Source organism: Phanerochaete carnosa (assembly GCF_000300595.1).
Source record: "Phanerochaete carnosa HHB-10118-sp unplaced genomic scaffold PHACAscaffold_8, whole genome shotgun sequence".
In the NCBI taxonomy this organism is placed as follows: domain Eukaryota; kingdom Fungi; phylum Basidiomycota; class Agaricomycetes; order Polyporales; family Phanerochaetaceae; genus Phanerochaete; species Phanerochaete carnosa.
Genome location: NW_006767635.1, coordinates 1,123,566 through 1,142,725, shown reverse-complemented (window position 1 = coordinate 1,142,725; position 19,160 = coordinate 1,123,566). Strand labels below are relative to the sequence as shown.

The following is a 19,160-nucleotide window of genomic DNA, read 5'->3' as shown; positions in this document are numbered from 1 at the left end:
GCGAGCGATAGCAAGAAAAATGTCTCCTGTGCGAATACTGATGCCTCGCACCGCCTCTTTGTTACTTTGCACCTCCTACCGGGCGGCATGAGCTCGCAGGTTGTCATGATAAGCTGACAGCATGGCATACATCCGTGATATCCAGGATCTTGACGCCCACCCCGGCAATGTACTTTATGCACGGCAATGTGTCCACCGCCTCCAGGATGTCCTGAGTCCTTGAGTGCATCTAGCGAGAGCTTGGCAGCGGTCGCGAGGCCAGGTGCGGGAGACTCGCCAACGACATCGCGCACGGTGGCAAACGAATTGGAGGTGGAGGATCCGTTCACTTTCTTGGGAGATTTTGCTGACATTCCTGCGTAAGAAGCTGGGGGGCAAATTAGTGGATGGATCCGACAACCTCGGTCGAAGGGCCACTTTATACTATGTCATGCGCCTCGCGTCAAAGGCGTACATTGAAGCTTACCCGCATGTAGACGACGGAAGGCGGTGGGACTGTGATGCAGATATACACTAGCCCGTGGGATGGTGGGTAACTGACCGTCGAACCAAGTTACTCAGCTCGGAGTATGATCAACACCTCTGTGAATACTCATGAGTTCATCGAAGGCTTCGTGACTGTGAAAACTCCTTAACCCGCCCGGTTGTTCGCAACATGCAGAAATGCTTGAGTTCGAAATCAGGGAGGCGGCATGACGGCGGACTGTGCCTGAATTGGAAGGTGTCGGACCTCACGGGATGTTTCACACCGCACGCCGTGGAAAGATTTGCAGTTGCCACGTAAAATTACAACTTCAAGTTATTCCCTCTGGCGGACACATTCACGACGGACACGGATCAAATTCCTCCTTCCCCTTGAACTTTGGCATCCCGAATGTCGAGTCCTCATCATCGAGGTATATCTTCGATATCCGCCCTTTTTTCCAGCCCATTACGAGCCGCAGGGCGAGCACAACCGCTGTGTGTCCGCTCTCAAGCATCCCGCGCACGAGCTCGTGCTCCGCTTTGAGGCTCTCTGCGAAGCGTCCCACAACGTCTGCCGGTGCGTCCTGCGACCTTAGGAGTATCTGAGGCGGCACTGTCTGCAGTGACTCTTCAACATCCTCAGATGCCCCTGCAATCTCGGGCGGCACAACGTTCGCGGTCGCGTCGTAGAGCACCCTGCACGGCTCGCCCATGCGCGGGTCGACGAGGCGCCAGAGGCACCCCGGGTCGTCGCATGTCGACGGCGGTGCAGTATCGACGACGGCTGCAGTGCGATTCTGGCACAGTAAGCACTGCGACGCCATGTTGAGGAATGTGAATGCGCCGTCACGCGGGATGGCCTTCCACATGTGATGGGGGTCGCTCGTCCAATAGCGCTTCGCGTTCGCGAGCACGCGGCGCTGCGCGTAGTGGTCGAGGCTCGCGAGGTTCGGCGCCATTCCCGTCACGATGGCAAAGTGCTCCGGATATGCCTGCCAGAACGCACCTTCGGTCGTGACGACAAAGTGCCACAGGCTTGCGCGTGCGCTGTCCACTTCGAGGGCGATGTTCCCGTCGTCTATATTGCCATCCAACCCTATCGCTGCCATGTACCTACCAGAGGCCACGTTCTGTAGCCAGAACTTCCGGCGCGGAATGTCGTTCGAGGCAAAGTGGGGTGCGGTCGACATCATCCACGGGACAGAGGATGTAATGGGGAGCCGTATGAGGAACCATTCCTGGCTTGTGTATAGCCCGCTGGCCTGCAGGTGCGACATATGCAGCAATTCGCAGTCATTGCCGCTTGGGCACTTGGCGTCCATGACTGTAGGCGGGCCGTAGCTGCGAATGGTACAGTAGTCATACCTGGCCCGAAAGCCACGTTAATGACTAATCACAGAGACAGAAAGTTACTCACGTCGACGTGCTCCTCGTCGCGTGGAAGGCCCAAAGTTGCACCGGTTGGCCGTGTGGCGAGTGTCCGATAACCTGCGTGCCCGGTAAGGCCTGGCCCCAGAATACATCGAGCACGGCGCCTGTTGCGAGACTGCTGATCGTGTACCGAAGTTCCTTGCCTTCGCGCTTGAAGATCATCCAGAGCTGATACTGACTCATGCCCTCGCAGAAAGGCGTGACGTAGGCATGCACAACGGGTCGCTGCGTCCGGAGTCTGGAATGTTCAATCTCGAGTACGCGGCCGTCGACCGCGCTCCGGATGATGTAGACTCCTTCTGGTACACAAAGGGGAGTGCTCGTCACTAAGTGAGAGCGTGCCTAACGGACGTGCGTCAGGAGACTATACATTCAGCGGAAACAGCACCTACAACCGTAGGCGTGTCTGCGAGCTTTTGTGTCATCTCTTGCTGTGAGACTCGGAGACTGATACTTGACTGCACCTGCAACACAAGTAAAGGCTGAGAGCTAAATCCTGACAACCGAGCATACCACGAAGACTTGAAACGCGTGCGTCAGATTCGTATCGAGAGCCTTGATTGCATTGGCGTCCTCCATCTTGTACAGAACCCTCTTGTACCACGGTCGAGCAACCAGCTCTGACGTAAAGGAAAAAATGTCGTTCATAGTGCTGAGTTCATGGTCAATTTCCGAAGATTACGGAATACTGATGCTTGTAAATACCCTGTCAACTGTTGCAGATCGCTTCCGAGCGCTATTACTGTGTCTCCTCTCGCCCCTTCGCATGCACGAGAGACAGCTAGAACAATGTCTCCAGCACGGACAGAAACGCTGTGAAGCGCCTCTTTGTTAGTTTGCACTTCCTACACAGTTGAAATGAGCTCGTAAGTTGAAATGAGAAGCCAAAGGCAGGACGCACGTCTGTAATGTCCAGAATTTTGACGCCAATACCAGCAATGTACTTGACGCATGGCAGTGTGTCCACTGCTTCCAGGATGTCCTTAAGCGCGGCCAGCGAGAGCTTGGCGGCGGTCGCGACGCCAGGTGCGGGTGGGTCGCCAATGATATCTTGCACGGTTGCAAATGAGTTCGGGGCGAGTGAGCCACTCGAGTCACTTGGTGTTTTCCTAGCCATTTCTGCACGGTGGAGATGAGGAACTAAGAGCAACTCAGTACTAGATGGACCTGACAAAGTCGGCTAGAGGTCTCACTTTATACCATACAGCAAAGCGCCTTGCATCAGAGGCTTATATTGAAGCTTATCCGCACGCTAGCGACGGAAGACGATGAGATCTTTGATTCGGTTCATACCTCCGCGAGGTAGTAGCCAACTGTTGAAGTCAGCCGCTCGGCTGGGAGTTGATAGGATAGACGACTTGGCGAGTTTGGTGCTGCAAGGAGCCTGCCGATGTTCGACACCTGATTTATGTCATGGTAGAAAACTACGCCTGAGGTTGCTCACAAGCTCATAGGCAACTTCGTGACTGTGGGAACTTGAAAAGCTCGCCTGCGCTTGTCCGCAGCGTGTGGACTCGCTGGTCCGGATCAAAAGGCGGGATGACGTAAGCTGATGGCGCGTCCCAACACTTGACATTGCGCTTACCATACGTATTCTCGAAAATCTCAACGTTCGACGTGCTAGTGGCTGCTGCCCGTAATGCGTGCGGGGTGTCGAGCTGATGTGATTTCTATGAAGGCCCGCCGTGAACAAAGGCAAAAATCTCGTTCTCGCAGTGCCGAATCTTGTTCTGGCTGTCGCTCCCTTCGCTATACCATAGGTTCACTACCAGTGAGTGCACCTGTGCACACTGTTGTACATGATGCCGCAGATAAGTGCACAAAAGTGCACCTACACAGACTCAGACCACATTTTACCCGCATGCTAGTGAATGTGCACACGGATATCATGCACAGAGCAAACAAGACCCTCATAAATCCAAGTCGAGTCTATGGGAGCACACAATGGTGGAAAAATGTGCACTTACTTGCGGTATCATGTATAACAGCGCATACGGATGCACTTAAGTTCGGTAACACGCGGACAAACTCAGTTCAATACAGCGAAATGAATTGCCGCAGCCAGAACAAGATTCGGCACTGCGAGAACGAGATTTTTATTTTTGTCCACCGCAGACCTTCATAGAGTTCAGTGATGTCGGAAAAATATGTAGACGCTTTAAAAGCATTCCGCAGTTCCAACAGTGTGGTAGCTCATATCGCCCTCGAGTCGGTCCACCTCTGCAGCTGAGGTACGTCCGAGGTTTTCGGGGTCCCGATATTAACTCCCGCTTTTTTAGCGCCGGTCTTCTGTCCGTTCCTGGCGTCCCGCGGTGTTTTCTTCGCCTTCCATCCCAGTTTCCCATCAACGCGTACTCCGCGCAACCCCTAGTGCCTAAGGAAAGACTTGCAGACATATTAATATGCTGCTCTGGACGTCGGCGTTTGGGCAGAGAAAAACTACTGGTACTGTGCACTGCTGGTCAGTACTAGTCGCGCCGTGGCACTGGTCTTCGCAGGCTACCCCGTGCCCGTGATGCTGTAGGCTATGCTCATGGCGTAAGGTGTGCCTATTTCTTACGCTCTACCATATGCGCAAGTCATTCTATCACCCCTGCGTGGCGGTGGCACTTCCTGCCCATTACTATCTGATGGCGCGGCTAGTACTGCTCACTGCCTCGCTACGCATTCCGCTACCGTCGGAGTCACAAGGCACTGGAAAATCTCCTTTCTGGACAATACTGTGCATCAACTAATGCATCAATCGGCTTGATTCTCGCTTATTCTGCTGGGTATGCATCCCCCTACCCTTGCGCGATGCATGGCGATGTTGATTGCGCAGTATTGAAGAAACCGCAGCATGAATCTCGTGGTTCTATAAAACGCAGGTAGCTTGACATTGTGCCACATATCACACAATTTGTTCACGATGCGAAACCTCAGAAGGCTGGTGAACGGAGCTGCTGTCCTGGCAGTCATTCAGGGCCTGCAGGCAAGGTCGCTTGTTGCCCGGGATGACGACTTCAATTGGGCAAACGTAAGTTGTGCTCTTGACTGTTCCGCTGTATGCTGCTCCAGGCTGATCGCGATGGTAGTTGACTGCATCCACTAATCTTTCCTGGACCTCTTGCTATGACACCTTCCAATGTGCGAGACTAACCGTGGGTCTTTGTCAAAGGGTATCACGAGGTAGGAATCACTGACTTATCTTCTCCTAGGTTCCTTTACAATACTCCAATATTAGTGCTGGTGAAGCACAGGTGGCTCTGCTTGTGTCGCCGTCCAATTTCTCCAAAGACGACCCTAGTTATCTCGGCCCCATCTTGTTCAATCCCGGTTTGTGTCTCAACTCTCGAGGGCTTCATTTTACTGAGACTTTCTTCACTACAGGAGGACCTGGCGGTTCTGGTGTTCAGTTTGTTCAGGAGCTAGCTCCCTATTTCCGTCCCATCATCGGTCCCCAATATGATCTCGTCGGGTTTGATCCTCGGGGTATGCCACATGTTCTACTCTGGCTTAAAGCTACTGATGATTGTGATACAGGCGCCGGAGAGACTACTCCAACTCTCTCCGTCTTCAATAGCCCAGCAGAGGCGCTTGAGTTCTACGCTCCGTATCCCCAGAATGTGAACGAATCTGTCTCGTCGTTTGGGAGGAGTCTCGCAGAGGCTCAGATCTTAGGAAAGCTAGCTGTCGATCGCGTCCAGCAAATTGCCGAGTCAGTGTCTACGGCGGCGGTGGCAACTGACATGCTGAACATCGCACGGGCATTTGGCTTTGATAAAGTTAACTATTGGGGTGTCTCGTAAGCAGCTTCTTCCCTATCATTTATAATTTCTTAACAAGATGTTTCAGCTACGGAACTGTTATTGGTGCTACGTAAGTCTGCACCAGACATTTAAACTACTTTGCCAATCTCATCTCCACTTAGGTTTGCGGCCATGTTTCCTCAAAATGTCGGTCATTTCGTCATAGACGGTGTTGTCAACTCGCATGAGTGGTACTCAGGCACGTACCGGGTTTGACGAGGTGACCACGAGAACCAATTCTTACCAGTAGTTTACAGGGAATGATACAAGCTCCATTATGGACACCGACAAAGCGTTGACGTCCATCTACGAAGCCTGTGTTGAGGCGGGGCCGTCACTGTGCGCCATCTGGGAGAACAGCACGGATCTCGTTCGTGCCCGCGTCGACAAGCTCATCAACAATGTCCACTTGGACCCTGTTCCCCTCATCAACGATACGGACCCAGCCGCCATCACTTTCGGCGTCGTTGACTACTCTACCTTGGTGCAGCAACTTTTCCAGCTTGTATACTACCCATTCAGCCATGCTTCTACCACCACCGAGGCGTTAGCCCAGCTCGAGCAGGGCAACGGTACCCTTATCTTCCAGAATTCTGACACGCAGATCGTTGATTCACTGGCCTCTTGTGAAGCCGACTCCGATACAGGGAGATCATTTGTCTCTTCACTACTCGATGTCAGCTCAGCCATCGAGTGCGGTGATATTCTCGGAAGCTCTAGCCGGACCTTCCAACAAGCTCGTGAGGACTATCAAATCTTGCTGGACCTCTCACCTTTGTTTGCTCCTACATGGTATCCCCTCGGTTCTGGGCTCTGCACGTATGTCTTTTCTGCTTCTCCTGCTATATATGGCTGAAACCCATTTCGTCCGAAAAGCGGGTGGCCACTCCGAGGAAAGGACGTTTTCAACGGTAAGTTCTTGCAACATGCAAGAAGAACTATTGTTGACATCCTAGCTTAGGATCCTTCACCACGAATACGAGCAATCCTTTGCTCTTTATCAGTAATACCCTTGGTATGTGTTCTCGCGTAGCAAACTAAGCTGTGCACCGACCCGCTGTCGCGCTCCTACAGACCCGGTGACGCCTATCACGAGTGGACGAAACATGTCGTCAGGCTTTGCCGGATCTGTTCTTCTGCAGCAGAATTCCACAGGGGTACGTATTGGTTGTACCTTTTCCTCTGGACCATCTGACCATGTGCTCCATAGCACACCTCCCTGTCCGGCTTCTCGACCTGCACGGCGATTGTTATCAAGGAGTACTTCAACAACGGCACCCTGCCTGCGCCCGGTACAATCTGTCAGCCTGACTTCCAGATCTTTGCCCCTGCGAACGAGACGACCAGCGCGCTTCGACGTACCACTGAACCGGACGCGGCGAACTCGTTCTACGAGGCCATCCGCGTGTTGGCGACATCGGATTTCTTGGCGAGAGCCAACAAGCTCGGGCGGCGGCGTTTACACTTGTGAGGGCCTCGTATCCGTTGATAGTGTGTTTTCTATGTAGTGCGCTGGATTTATAGCAGTTCCTTCACGGACTTCATATTTTTCGTAGCTTACTGTACCGCCATCTGCACACTTCCTTATAGAGGTGAAGTTTTACTCGCTTTGGCCGGCCATGCTTGGTTTCGCACGTGCCCTAAGTCAGGTGCATTCCAGTGGGGCTTGTGAATCGTGTGCAGAAAAGTGGGGATCTTGAGGATATTCATGTAAGCAGGAAGCTGTATGCGCCGCCTTGCGTGCCGCAAAGCATTGGCGAACATGTCTTGCTACGTACAGTTGTATAAAGAGGTACAACTTCGCCGCACAGAACCGGCCATTTCCCCGGAATAAAAAGACAAATAATGTGTCCTAGCGACGCCCCGCATCCTATGGCATCTAACATTTGTGCAACTGAAGAAGCGCGCTTTAAGCTCGCGTGCCTCTTTCACCTAAGTTCGCCGCAAAAGCCTACAGTGCTACGTCAGATGCGTCAGCGGTGTGCGATTGAACAGGGGAAATTACTAGTGCTTACAATGCTTCCACGAGAGAACAGGATATTAACCAGCACCAAAAGCGTGATATGATGCTTCCCGGGGGTAGGTGGATCTTGACAAAGTCAGTCGTGCATAGGGCTAACAGTTCACGCGTTGAACTCACTGGGACCTGATAGAAATCGGGGCAACGCGGTTAGCTCGTAGATGGGACTACTTGTCTTCGGGTCAAGACGCGCCAACAGTAGTCGCGTCTGGTCGATGTAGCCGGCAGGAACTGTGTCATGGTCTAGCTTGCCGATCTCCTCCTTGGCCCGTGCACTGATCTGTCCTGCCTGGTCCGAGATCTGGTCCAGAGGGAAGAACGCCATGGGCATCGTAGAAACACTGTGTTCCTGAGGTCGCTTGCTAATCAGAACCTTTGTTAGAAACACTACGTATATTAGGGTTATAGTACTACTTACGAGAGCTTGTCTTTCAGCTCTAAGGTGATAGCTTTCAGTATAACTGTATAAGTCGGCACTCAGACTGAGATACACACCCCATGACATCGCAACTACTATGTGTTTTTGCAACTCGCTGCTGTCCTTCAAACGCTTTGTTGGCTCCTCTCGACCATTGCATCCGCCGAGCTGCGCTCTAGAGCAGACCGCCTCGAACATACATACGGGTGTTTCCGAGATACTCTAGCCTAATCTACATCTCTCTGTACCGGCTTGGGGGTTTCGAGCTCAATCTCCGACCATCTCCTCCGTGACACTAATCAGTGACCTTCGTGGTTATTTTTGTGTTCTTTCTCGTTAACATTTATGAAGCCCTTTGACACCACATGTTTCTTGGAGGCGCCAACTTGACAGTCGCCATTGACGTGAGATACCAACCTGATCTACAAAGGTAGAATCTGCACGAGCTTGAATGCACGAGCTTCAGCTAGCTTTAACCTTACACTTACTCTTGGAAGCATTGGCGTCGGCAACAACCATTGGCATGAGATACATTTTTAACCCCACTGCATCAGGAAACACTGACCATTCTACCAATGCTACCCGATGCTTCGGAGCACTACCAAGCTCAGGTAGCATCGGGTAGAATGGTTATTTTTTCCTGATGTGAGCACTATGAAACTTTGACGATATCCGTGCAATGTAGGGTCGCTTTTTTTCTAGTGAGCAAACCTTGTTGGAGGCGGTGTCTAATGATAGTTTTGCAACCGGTTGCTGCGGTAAATTAAGGCAGGCCAAGCAACTCAGGCTTTGCGCGAACATGTGATCTATCACTTCGGATGAATATATTTATGACGGACACGGGTCATAGTCCCCTTTCCCTTTAAACTTCGGCTTCCCCAACACCGAGTCCTCCTCATCGAGGTACGTCTTCAATATTCGCCCCTTCCAGCCCATAACGCACTGCGGGCCGAGCACAACTGTGGTATGTCCGTTATTGAGCATTGCACGCACAAGCTCATGTTCTACCTCGAGACTTTCAGTAAAGCGCTGCGAGACGTCTGCTGGCGCGTCCTGCGTCCTTAGGAACATCCGTGGCGCGACCGCCTGCGCCCCCTCCTCCAACCCGGCAATCTCAGGCAACGCAACGTTCACCGTCGCGTCGTAGAGCACCCTACAAGGTTCGCTTGTGTGCGGATCGATGAGGCGCCACAGGCAAGCTGGATTATCACACTCTGTTGATGGAGCCGTGTCGACAATGCCCGCAGTGCGACCCTGGTACAGGAGGCGGCCCGAGGCTCTGTTCCGGAACGCAAAAGCGCCATCGCGCAGGATGGCCGTCCACACGTGGTGACTATCGCTCGGCCAGAAGCGCTCCGCGCTCGCGAGCACGCAACGCTGCCCGTAGTGATCGAGAGTTGCGAGACGAGGTGCTACACCTGTCACTATGGCGAAGTGCTCCGAGCGAGGTTCTTCGGCAATGAGGACAAAGTGCCACAAGCCCGCCCTCTCGCCTGACGATTCGAGCAAGACGTTCGCGTTGGTCGTCTTGCTATCCAGCCCTGTCGCTTTCGCGTAGCCGCCAGAGGCTACATTTTGCAACCAAAATTTGCGACGTGTGATGTTCTCCGGCGTCGCCAGAGCTGCAGTGGGCGTCAGAGGTGGACGTGGGATGGAGGGAGCCGTGGGCAGTCGCATGAGAGACCACTCCTGACTTGCGTACGGCCCATCTTCCTGAAGGTGTGACATGTGTAGCAAGTCGCACTCGCTGCCACTCGGGCACTTCGCATCCATGACCGTGGGCGGACCATAGCTGCGAATAGTGCAGTAGTCATATCTGCTCAGAAGCTTACTTCAGCACCCGCCACGCATCCGAGACGAAAAGGCATTTACCCTGTCGCGCTCCTTGTCGCGTAGAACGCCCAGAGTTGGTTCGTACTGGTATGCCACGGGTGTCCAATGACCTGTGTGCCCGGCGTAGCCTCTCCGCGGCACACGTCGAGCGCGGCGCCCACAGCGAAGCTGCGAACTGTGTATCCAGGCGATTTCCCCCCGTTCTTGAAGACTGTCCAGAGCTGGTAAGGGCTCACGTTTTCGTGGAAGGGCGCGACGTAGACGTGCACGCTGACCTGCCAGCTTCGGGCTCGGGCGTGCTCAATCTCGAGAACGCGGCCGTCCGCAGCACTGCGAACGATGTAGATTCCTTCCGGGACGCGGAGAGGTACGTTCGTCACTAAGTGGGAGGGTGCCTGGTAGGCATGCGTCAGGGAGGTACACAGTTGGTGAAGGGGCACCTACGGCCGCGACTGTACCCTCGAGCTTTTGTGTCATCTGCTGCTGCGAGACCCTGAGACTTATACTTGATTGCACCTGCAGCACGAATGAGGGCTGACATTCATTTCAAACAAAGCCGAGCATACCACGAAGACTTGGAATGCATGTGTCAGCTGCGAATCGAGGGCCTTGATTGCGCCGGCATCTTCCCCCTTGTACAGAAACCTCTTATATCCTGGACGTGCAGCTATTTCTGCAGTGAAGGATAGCATTTCATTCATAGTGCTGAGTCAAATATTAATTTCTAGGCATTGTAAAAAGACGCTTGTGTGTACCGAGTAAGCTGCTGAAGATCACCTTCAAGTGCCGCTGCTATATCTTCCTGTGCTCCCGCACAAGCTCGAGCAACGGCGAGGACGATATCTCCTGCGTGAATAGAGATGGTTCGCAGCGCCTCCTTGTTGGTTTGTACTTCCTATAAAAGCGGGATGAGCCTTGCAATGAGTTGACTGCGGAACATACGTCCATGATGTCAAGGATCTTGACACCAACACCAGCAATATACTTGACACACGGCAACGTGTCCACCGCCTCGAGTATGTCTTTGAGTGCGTCCAGGGAGAACTTGGCTGCGGTTGCAAGCCCAGGTGTGGAAGGCTCACGGATAATGTCATGCACGGTCGCGAACGACCTCGAGGAGGGCGACTTGCCCGGATTTTCTCGATGTTTTCCTGCCATTTCCGCGCGGTAGGAGTAGTAATCTCCGGCGAATCAGTGGAGGCCTCTGACAAATATGGTTCGAAGACCCATTTTATAGCATAGATATTATATTGACGGTCCACGGTCCCGAGGCGCGCGTCAGCACACAGGCGGCAAGAATTCTGATTTAGAAGTCAACTGTCAAAGCATATCACTCAGCTGAGAGGATGCTGTATGTGGCCAGTCCAGAAAAATTGACGGCACTTGATATGACGACTGATCTTTGCAATAGGCAACGCGAGGTAGCACTTGAAATCTGCTGCGGTCATGATTTATACAATTTGACGGTTTTGAGGGCCTATGTGACTGGAGTCCCTAAGCCGATAAGAGATATCTTCATGGCGCTGGGGTGCTTATTTGGCCTACGGGTTTGTTCACCGACACGCCATCAATGTCCTGATCAGTAGAGGTTGCAATATATTGCGCTGGGGATCAAGGGAAGCTATGCAGCCCGGGGCTCACATAGCTCACGCTGTCCATCGAGGAAGCATCTACAGTTTCCGTAGATATGCGATGCACACTCAAGACGGACACGGGTTATAATCTACCTTCCCTTTGAACTTCGGCATTCCCAACATCGAGTCCTCGTCATCGAGGTATATCTTCGATATTCTTCCGTTCCTCCAGCCTATGACGAGCTGCGGGCCAAGCATTATTGCCGTGTGCCCGCCCTCAAGCATCCCGCGCACGAGCTCGTGCTCTGTCTTGAGATTCTCAGTAAAGCGCTGCGAGACGTCTGCTGGCGCGTCCTGCGTTCTGAGGAGCATCTGCGACGACACTGTCTGCTGCGTCCCCTCAGACCGTGCAGACAGCCCTGTAATCTCAGGTGGTACAACGTTCGCAGTCGCGTCATAGAGTACCTTGCACGGCTCGCCAGTGCGCGGATCGACGAGACGCCAGAGGCACGCCGGATTATCGCATGCCGTCGGCGGGGCAGTGTCAACAACACCCATGGCGCGGCTCTGGCATAGGAGGCGCTTCGAGGCTCTGTTCTCAAATGCGAACGCGCCGTTGCGCGGGATGGCCTTCCACATGTGGTGACGGCTGCTCGGCCAGAAGCGCTCCGCGCTCGCGAGCACGCAACGCTGCGCGTAGTGGTCAAGAGTCGCGAGGCGAGGTGCTACGCCCGTCACAATGGCGAAGTGCTCTGAGTAGGCGTCTCCGACCGAGCCTTCGGTCATGAGGACGAAGTGCCACAAGCCCGCGCGTTCGCCCTGCGTCTCGAGCAGAATGTTCGCGTCATCCATCTTGTCTTCTAACCCCGTCGCCGCCGCATACCTACCCGAAGCCACATTCTGCAGCCAGAACTCCCGGCGCGGGATGTCCATCGGCGTCGGGGCCGGACGCGGGACAGACGTTGTTGTGGGAAGTCGTATGAGAGCCCATTCTTGACTTGTTTTCGGCCCGTCTTCCTGAAGGTGTGACGCGTGCAGCAACTCGCAGCCGTTGCCACTTGGGCACTTGGTATCTATGACTGCGGGCGGGCCGTAGCTGCGGATAGTGCAGTAGTCATATCTGTCCAATAGCTCGTTTCAGTGTCTGCCGCGCGCCTCGAACAGGAAGGCACTTGCCCTATCGCACTCCTCGTCGCATAGAAAGCCCATAGCTGGTTTGTATTGCCATGCGGCGAGTGTCCAACGACCTGCGTGCCCGGGTCGGCTCGTTCGCAATACACGTCAAGTGCGGCTCCCGTCGCAAAGCTGCGGATCGTGTACTCAAGTGCTTTTCCCTCGCTGCGCTTGAAGATCGTCCAGAGCTGATACGGGCTCACATTCTCGCGGAAGGGCACAACATAGGTGTGCAAGTCGCTCCGCCGGCTCTGGAGCCGGGCGTGCTCGACCTCGAGAACACGGCCGTCCACCGCGCTGCGAATTATATACACTCCTTCTGGAACGTGAAGGGGAGCAGTCGTGATAAGTTTGAAGCGCGTCTGAGGGATATGTGTCAGAACGTCAGACACTCGGAGAAGGGGTACCTACGACTGTAGGTGCATCTGCAAGCCTTTGTATTATCTGTTGCTGCGAGACTCGAAGACTGATACTTGACTGGACCTACAGCACAAGTAAGGACCGGGATTTACGCCCTAGTAGAGCTGAGCATACCACGAAGACTTGGAATGCATGTGTCAGTTGAGTGTCGAGTGCTTTGATCACGTTGGCATCCTCCATCTTGTACAAAAGTCTCTTATACGCCGGACGGGCAGCTATTTCTGATGTGAAGGATAAGATATCGTTCATAGTGCTGAGTCTAAGGTCAATTTTTGGGATCGCGGAAGAACAACGGTTGTGCATACCCAGTAAGCTGCTGAAGGTCGTTGTTAAGCGCTGCTACCATGTCTTCTTGTGCTCCTTCGCATGCGCGAGCGACAGCAAGGACGACGTCTCCTGAGCGAATACTGATGGTGCGAAGCGCTTCTTTGTTAGTTTGCATCTCCTATGAAGACAGAGTAAGTTCGTAAGTTGAAACAATGAGCTAAAGGCAAGGCGCACATCTGTGATGTCGAGAATTTTGATACCAACGCCGGCGAGGTACTTGACACACGGCAATGCGTCCACGGCCTCAAGTATGTCCCTCAGCGCGTCCAGGGAGAGCTTGGCTACGACGAGCCCTGGCGAGGAAGGCTCGCCAACGATATCTTGCACGTTCGCAAACGACTTCGAGAATGGAGACTTGCTCGGTTTTTCTGGAGATTTCCCTGACATTTTTGCACAGCGGAAGTAGAGAGCTCTAGTAAATCAGTAGATGCCCATATTATAACACGCGCTTCGTATCGGCGGCTGATACTGATGCTTATCAGCCGAGGCGGTCGGACGGACTTCTGATTTGGATCTTAGCGGTAGGCGAGGATATATTGCCAACGTAGAGACTTCAACGACGACAAGCACTGTGGGGTAAGCTCTGACTCTGAGCGCGCCGCTGCTTGTAAATATCCATTTTGCGGTATTCTTGAATTTTCTGAAGCATGAAATGTTGGTCGAATATAATCCCGGGCACAATCATGCGGTCGTTATGTAGACCTCCGAACAGTGGAGGTTTAGAGTTGGGCCTCTAGACTCTAGAGCGGCATGCTGCAGCGTTGCCCGGGAGACAGGATGACGTAAGCTGATGGGTGTTCCCGAAGTAGAAAGCGTCGGCCTCCAGGCGCCTTCGCGACTGCTCTCGACTGATGACCATCACGTCCGCTCGCGCGAGTCTCTGAGGCCGACTCGAGTGTCTATAATAGAGGCCCCCCAGATGCTTTCTTCCAGTTTGTACCTTTCTGCACTACACCCATGACCCCCGGAAGTTTTAGTTTGTCACCAGCGGATAGCGAAACAGGCGCATTGTTCGCAGCAGCCGTGTAAATCTAACCCGGGCTCTCACTGGTGTAAGCTACCTCACGCCTTGAGTTGGAAGACAATTGTGCCAGATTTAGTATCGTATACGCGAGGTGCGTTGAACTTATATCTTTCACGTTTAACTTTCTCAGATTGTGAACTGCTAGGATAAGATGACCGGACACTCCAAGGCACCCCCTCTGTTCGAAGACGCTGTAAGTGCAGACGCAGTCTTGCAGTCTTCGGATGGCATACGGTTCTATGTGTCTAAGGCCATGCTCGCTGGGGCCTCCCCGTTCCTTCGCGACTTGTTCTCTTTGGAACAACTATCAACGAATGCGCCCCCAAATACAGCGCAGCTCTGCATCATTCACCTCGATGAAGACAGCGAGTCCATCGAATCTTTTTTGCGTATCATTTACAACTGCAGCAATACTGAAGAGAAGGATCTGAGCAGTATTGGCCGGATGCTCGAAACCGCGAGGAAGTACCAGATACGAGGAGCCGAGGAAGTAGCGCTGAACTGCATGTTGCCCCACGCCGACATTCAACCACTGGAGACATACGCCTTTGCATGCCGCTTCAACATTGAAGAAGTAGCCGCTGATGCTGCAGTGTTCTGCAAAGACCGCTACAACCGAAAGTTTCCCAGGCCGGACTCTACGTTTGCGGCTTCCGTTGAAGGGGCGTGTTACGTCTCCGAAATGAGTGACATCTCTACCGGGCAGTATTTCCGCCTTTTGCAATTCGTGCGGGCCCCCATCGAAACCGTCGATACTCGTCCGTCCAGCTTTTGCAAGCCTCGCCACACTTCGGGTTATCACAACGCCCAGAAACACGTCGAGCAGCCGAAGAGAGAAGTCCCTGCTCAAGTTATTCCGGAGACATACACCCAGCCCACCGACCTCGCCCTTCAATCGACCGACCAATGCGAGCTCAGAGTCCATTGTCTGGTGATTGAGTTGGCCGGCGGGCGGATGCTGATCAACGAGGCGGTCGAGACGGCGGCCGACGGCCTGCCTATGGCCCGTGTAGGTGCACCCGGCTGGGTGCTCGCGAAGGTCGTGCAGCTCTGCTACCCATGTGGCGCGCCTGGTATCTTCCAAGACCTCCCTGCAGCCCGTGAGATCCTACGTGTCGCCGTGCGCTACGACATGTCCCCCATCATCGCGCTAGCGCAGGCCGAGCTCGCTCAGCTCGTGCCCACCGCCCCGCTGCGCATCTACTTCATCGCCGCCGAACACGACTGGCTGGCGCTGGCGGAGCATGCCGCTCGCACGCTTGCGACAGCGCACCTCGAAGACGTGTACGTGCCCGAGATGGAGGACGTTTCGGCACGGGCGTATTTTCGCCTGCTGCGCTACTACCACGAGTGCCGCACGACCATCTGCCGCGTCGCGAGCCGCCACTCAGACTATGTCCAGGGCTGGCGCGCCGTGTCGAAGCGCACGCAGACGAATCTGGCGGCGCTTGCGGTGCCCCTTCCTATCGTCGAGATGTGGACGCAGAAGATGCTTTCCGCTCAGGAGCAGCCGCATACGGACGGACATATCGTCGGGCTTCGAGGTGGCAGAGGGCTGGGGCGGCGACACACGCATGGTGTAGGGTCCCTGGTAGGGCCGGACTTGCAAGTAGACTATGTCGATGCAGCGTACGCGATGGATATGGAGATTAAGGAGGAGCTACTCAAGGTAAGCGTTATCAGTTGGTCTCGATCGCGTCTGGACCGTGACATGCATATCTATCTTTATAGGTACAACCAAAGCTGGACGAAATTTAGCAGAATAACTGCTTGGCTGTTGCTGATATCGAGCCCAAGGTTTTTGCAGGGACTATGCGCGTCGTGAATCCCATCCCGAACACGAAGTGTCTGTATCTGCTTAGGCGCTAGATTTGCAAAGCTGGATATATGAAAGAGGGATGTATAATATTTGCGTATATGTTGCCGGCAACCTAACCTTCATTTGGGAGGCGTATTAGCGTGCCTCTGTGACGACGCTAGCAGAGGGTACCCACCGGGTCAGGCAGCCGTGCATCAAGGGTTTTCTCAACCTCTTCGCTATGAAGCAGGAGAGGAACGGCATCATATATACAGCTCTTGTGACTGAACGAGTATGCGGCAATATATCCATCACCTCAGCGCGGCCCTCCCGACGTTGAAGGATGTAGCTCTTTTTCAATGGCAGGTAAAATAATGGAGATAGACCTTGTGGCTCATCGACGGGATAACATAGGGCATCGAAGATCTCGCTGTCCTCCGAGGATCTCTGCTTGAGTGACTAGAATGTCATCATCAGGCCGCTGAGCCTTTTTGTTATCGCATTTTCTCGTCAACGGCCGCTTGCTACGGCCTCTTTGTTATGATGGTGTCGAGCTTACTAGATGTTATGCTCGTAGTTTAGTGATCTGCAGACAGACATGAAAGGGCTATCATTTTTTATTCCTATACATGAATTACCAGTTCAAGCTGCTACTCCGATATCGGAACTCGTGCGTCTGATCAGTTAAGCGAACGGTCTGGTATACTCGGCCCACACCCCTAAGTACGATTCAACCACTGTTAAGAAGATGACTAGTATCTCGCACGCCGCTACGAATTGGCGAATTGAAGTAGTAGCTTTTAGTCGCTTCGCGGCGTTACTTGATGTTGAAGATACAGTGGAAGCTGGCGAAGTTCTCGGTAAGCTCTGCCGTAACGGTGCGCCCGTGGCTTACCTGAGCTAATGCGTCCCGTATCTCCCTTTCCATGGCAGCACTTTCTTCAAGCACGGCCGACATCCGGCTGTTATCCCCTGTGTAACACGTGGGACACCTACTAGCTATGAACGCACTGAAGTAAGACGTGTCGCAGGTATGGCATTCATACTGCCCACCGACGCCTGACCCCAAGATCATCTCCTCTACAAGCGGGAGCGAGGGTGCGATAGGCAGCGTTTGGAGATGATTGGCTGAAACAGACAGCCAAGTTGGAGCATTCGGCGCGTGTGTGGCGACAATATCTGTTGCTATGCTTCGTGACCGGTGTTGGAACTCTAGAAGGGCGTGATACACCGGGGCGGGGACTTCTTCCATCTCGGGCACGTAGGTGTCGCGTAAACCACGGAGCACTGAACGCCTTGCTGCCTCCTGCGCCTCTTCCACCCATCCGTTTAGCCCGGCTAGCAGATATACGGAGAGCGGCCTCGTCTCGACGCTCTTCATTATCTGCTGCTTAGCTGCATCCGCTATTTCCTGCATCCCATACTTCCCGGCACCTTCGAAGACTCGAACGACGTCGCTCAGGTCCAGCGATGCGACATGCGACATTGGGTAGCAAAATTTGAGCATGGCCCGGAGGGTGCTGCTGTCCAAGTCAACAGGCACTTCTCGCATACTTCCGTTTTCTGTATCATATGTAGTAGCTGTCTCGAGAAGTTTCCCAGCATATGCGACTCGAAGCACTACGGAATGCGCGGGAAAAGCTTCGCCGCCAATCGATCGAAGGATACAATCCTCATCCGAGATCGTAAGAGCAGACTGTGGCGCTCGCAGCGAGGAATGTGGACCGGACCTCTTGGGAGTGGTGGTGAACTTGGTCAGCTTTCCGCCGCGGAGGTACTGCAAGAGCCGGAAGTAGGCGGCGGAAGACATAGTGGACATCTCTGGGATGTATGTTCCGCCAGCGAAGGTGGACGCGAAAGACTTGGACGTGTCTGTGAGAGACTTCGCTTGGGTCTTCCAGGCTTTGGCCGCCAACTCTGCTTCCTCTTCAAGCTGCAGCTGGCAAGCCACCGTAAAACAGCGCAGCGGCTTCCCGTCTATGAAGCTGCGGAGTGCGACCTTGAGCAGATCGGCGATGATCTCCATCTGGTACTTCATGGCTGCTCCCAAAACTTTTCCCAGGAGCGACCAGTCACTTATCTTCGGCTGATTGACGGGATAGCAAAGGCGCATAAGGATCTCGAGGGTGGTGCTATCCTCGGAGACATCAATGCGGTCTAGTTCTGCGGATACCTCCTTCGGAGGCTGGACAAGGGAGAACATATCCTCGAAGAAAGGTGACGCTATAACCAGAACCCCTTTGAGTAGATAGAAGTCGACGTGGTCAGAAGTCGATACGATGATGTCTGCGGGTTTCCTTCCGTCGAATGGAGGCGGTGCACGCGCATTGACACCGGAAACGGGCGGCAGTTTGCCCGCCATCGATTAGCACTGCGCAAAACGGCAAGTTATGCAGAAGCGTAACCTCGGCGTAATCTGAGATTACACCTAGATTCTGCGCGTGCTACGGATAGATTAAGCCGCGGGCGGAATGACGTCGTAACCGCCAGGTTACGCTCACATTTCACCCAGACTACGAGCACCCAGCGTTAATGTGAGAATGACATGAGTATCCGCGTGAATTAGAATACAATAAGTCTCCTACTCGTAAATAAGCGCGAATTTAATACCGCACCCTGGCTGTATGCGTGCGCTTAGCGGTAATCGACCTTGCCCCGCACGTTTTAACTCACGCCAGCACCCTCGTCCGATCGTTTGGATGTCAAATTGTGAGTTAAACATAGCATATATGCGACGCACTTTGATCTCATTGCTTTCCATCATTGCCAGGCTCAGTACCGCTCGCGCCGCCTGGGCATCCAAGGAGGTAGGATCATCTGCGTCCTCATTTTCATCTCTATTCTCCACATCTGAGCCAGTTGCAGGTCTTGTTGCACTGGTTGCGACCG

At 53.6% G+C, this 19,160-nt stretch overlaps 7 protein-coding genes across 7 annotated transcripts; 2 read left to right on the top strand and 5 right to left on the bottom strand.

Annotated features, from left to right (window-relative positions):
• Positions 1 to 761: 761 nt before the first annotated feature.
• On the bottom strand, positions 762 to 2,247 carry PHACADRAFT_261048 (uncharacterized protein). Its single transcript, XM_007398831.1, has one exon. The coding sequence runs from the start codon at positions 1,785 to 1,787 to the stop codon at positions 822 to 824; it is 966 nt and encodes a 321-aa protein (XP_007398893.1). The 5' UTR covers positions 1,788 to 2,247; the 3' UTR covers positions 762 to 821.
• A 2,172-nt stretch (positions 2,248 to 4,419) lies between these two features.
• PHACADRAFT_126443 (uncharacterized protein) lies at positions 4,420 to 7,315 on the top strand. Its single transcript, XM_007398830.1, has 13 exons — positions 4,420 to 4,763; positions 4,819 to 4,912; positions 4,971 to 5,036; positions 5,094 to 5,211; positions 5,266 to 5,367; positions 5,419 to 5,680; positions 5,731 to 5,754; positions 5,807 to 5,883; positions 5,942 to 6,503; positions 6,561 to 6,595; positions 6,646 to 6,699; positions 6,759 to 6,841; positions 6,895 to 7,315. The coding sequence occupies exons 1-13, from the start codon at positions 4,693 to 4,695 to the stop codon at positions 7,153 to 7,155; spliced, it is 1,809 nt and encodes a 602-aa protein (XP_007398892.1). The 5' UTR covers positions 4,420 to 4,692; the 3' UTR covers positions 7,156 to 7,315.
• Positions 7,316 to 7,408: 93 nt separating this feature from the next.
• On the bottom strand, positions 7,409 to 8,209 carry PHACADRAFT_211796 (uncharacterized protein; the record flags this gene model as incomplete). The annotated part of the gene is made up of 5 exons (XM_007398829.1): positions 7,409 to 7,635; positions 7,700 to 7,773; positions 7,825 to 8,066; positions 8,123 to 8,141; positions 8,200 to 8,209. The coding sequence occupies 5 exons, from the start codon at positions 8,207 to 8,209 to the stop codon at positions 7,594 to 7,596; spliced, it is 387 nt and encodes a 128-aa protein (XP_007398891.1). The 3' UTR covers positions 7,409 to 7,593.
• Positions 8,210 to 8,879: 670 nt separating this feature from the next.
• On the bottom strand, positions 8,880 to 11,081 carry PHACADRAFT_261044 (uncharacterized protein). The gene is made up of 5 exons (XM_007398828.1): positions 10,711 to 11,081; positions 10,522 to 10,660; positions 10,400 to 10,471; positions 9,995 to 10,350; positions 8,880 to 9,938 (listed from the first exon to the last, which is right to left on the bottom strand). The coding sequence occupies exons 2-5, from the start codon at positions 10,645 to 10,647 to the stop codon at positions 8,951 to 8,953; spliced, it is 1,542 nt and encodes a 513-aa protein (XP_007398890.1). The 5' UTR covers positions 10,648 to 10,660; positions 10,711 to 11,081; the 3' UTR covers positions 8,880 to 8,950.
• Positions 11,082 to 11,521: 440 nt separating this feature from the next.
• On the bottom strand, positions 11,522 to 13,909 carry PHACADRAFT_211794 (uncharacterized protein). Its single transcript, XM_007398827.1, has 6 exons — positions 13,624 to 13,909; positions 13,428 to 13,567; positions 13,237 to 13,375; positions 13,114 to 13,185; positions 12,716 to 13,064; positions 11,522 to 12,608 (listed from the first exon to the last, which is right to left on the bottom strand). Exons 1-6 carry the CDS (start codon positions 13,834 to 13,836, stop codon positions 11,656 to 11,658), a joined length of 1,866 nt encoding a protein of 621 aa, XP_007398889.1. The 5' UTR covers positions 13,837 to 13,909; the 3' UTR covers positions 11,522 to 11,655.
• A 715-nt stretch (positions 13,910 to 14,624) lies between these two features.
• On the top strand, positions 14,625 to 16,303 carry PHACADRAFT_149285 (uncharacterized protein; the record flags this gene model as incomplete). The annotated part of the gene is made up of 2 exons (XM_007398826.1): positions 14,625 to 16,142; positions 16,205 to 16,303. 2 exons carry the CDS (start codon positions 14,625 to 14,627, stop codon positions 16,229 to 16,231), a joined length of 1,545 nt encoding a protein of 514 aa, XP_007398888.1. The 3' UTR covers positions 16,232 to 16,303.
• Positions 16,304 to 16,875: 572 nt separating this feature from the next.
• Positions 16,876 to 18,493, bottom strand: PHACADRAFT_261041 (uncharacterized protein). The gene is made up of 2 exons (XM_007398825.1): positions 17,167 to 18,493; positions 16,876 to 17,116 (listed from the first exon to the last, which is right to left on the bottom strand). Exons 1-2 carry the CDS (start codon positions 18,472 to 18,474, stop codon positions 17,072 to 17,074), a joined length of 1,353 nt encoding a protein of 450 aa, XP_007398887.1. The 5' UTR covers positions 18,475 to 18,493; the 3' UTR covers positions 16,876 to 17,071.
• Between the last annotated feature and the right edge of the window lie 667 nt (positions 18,494 to 19,160).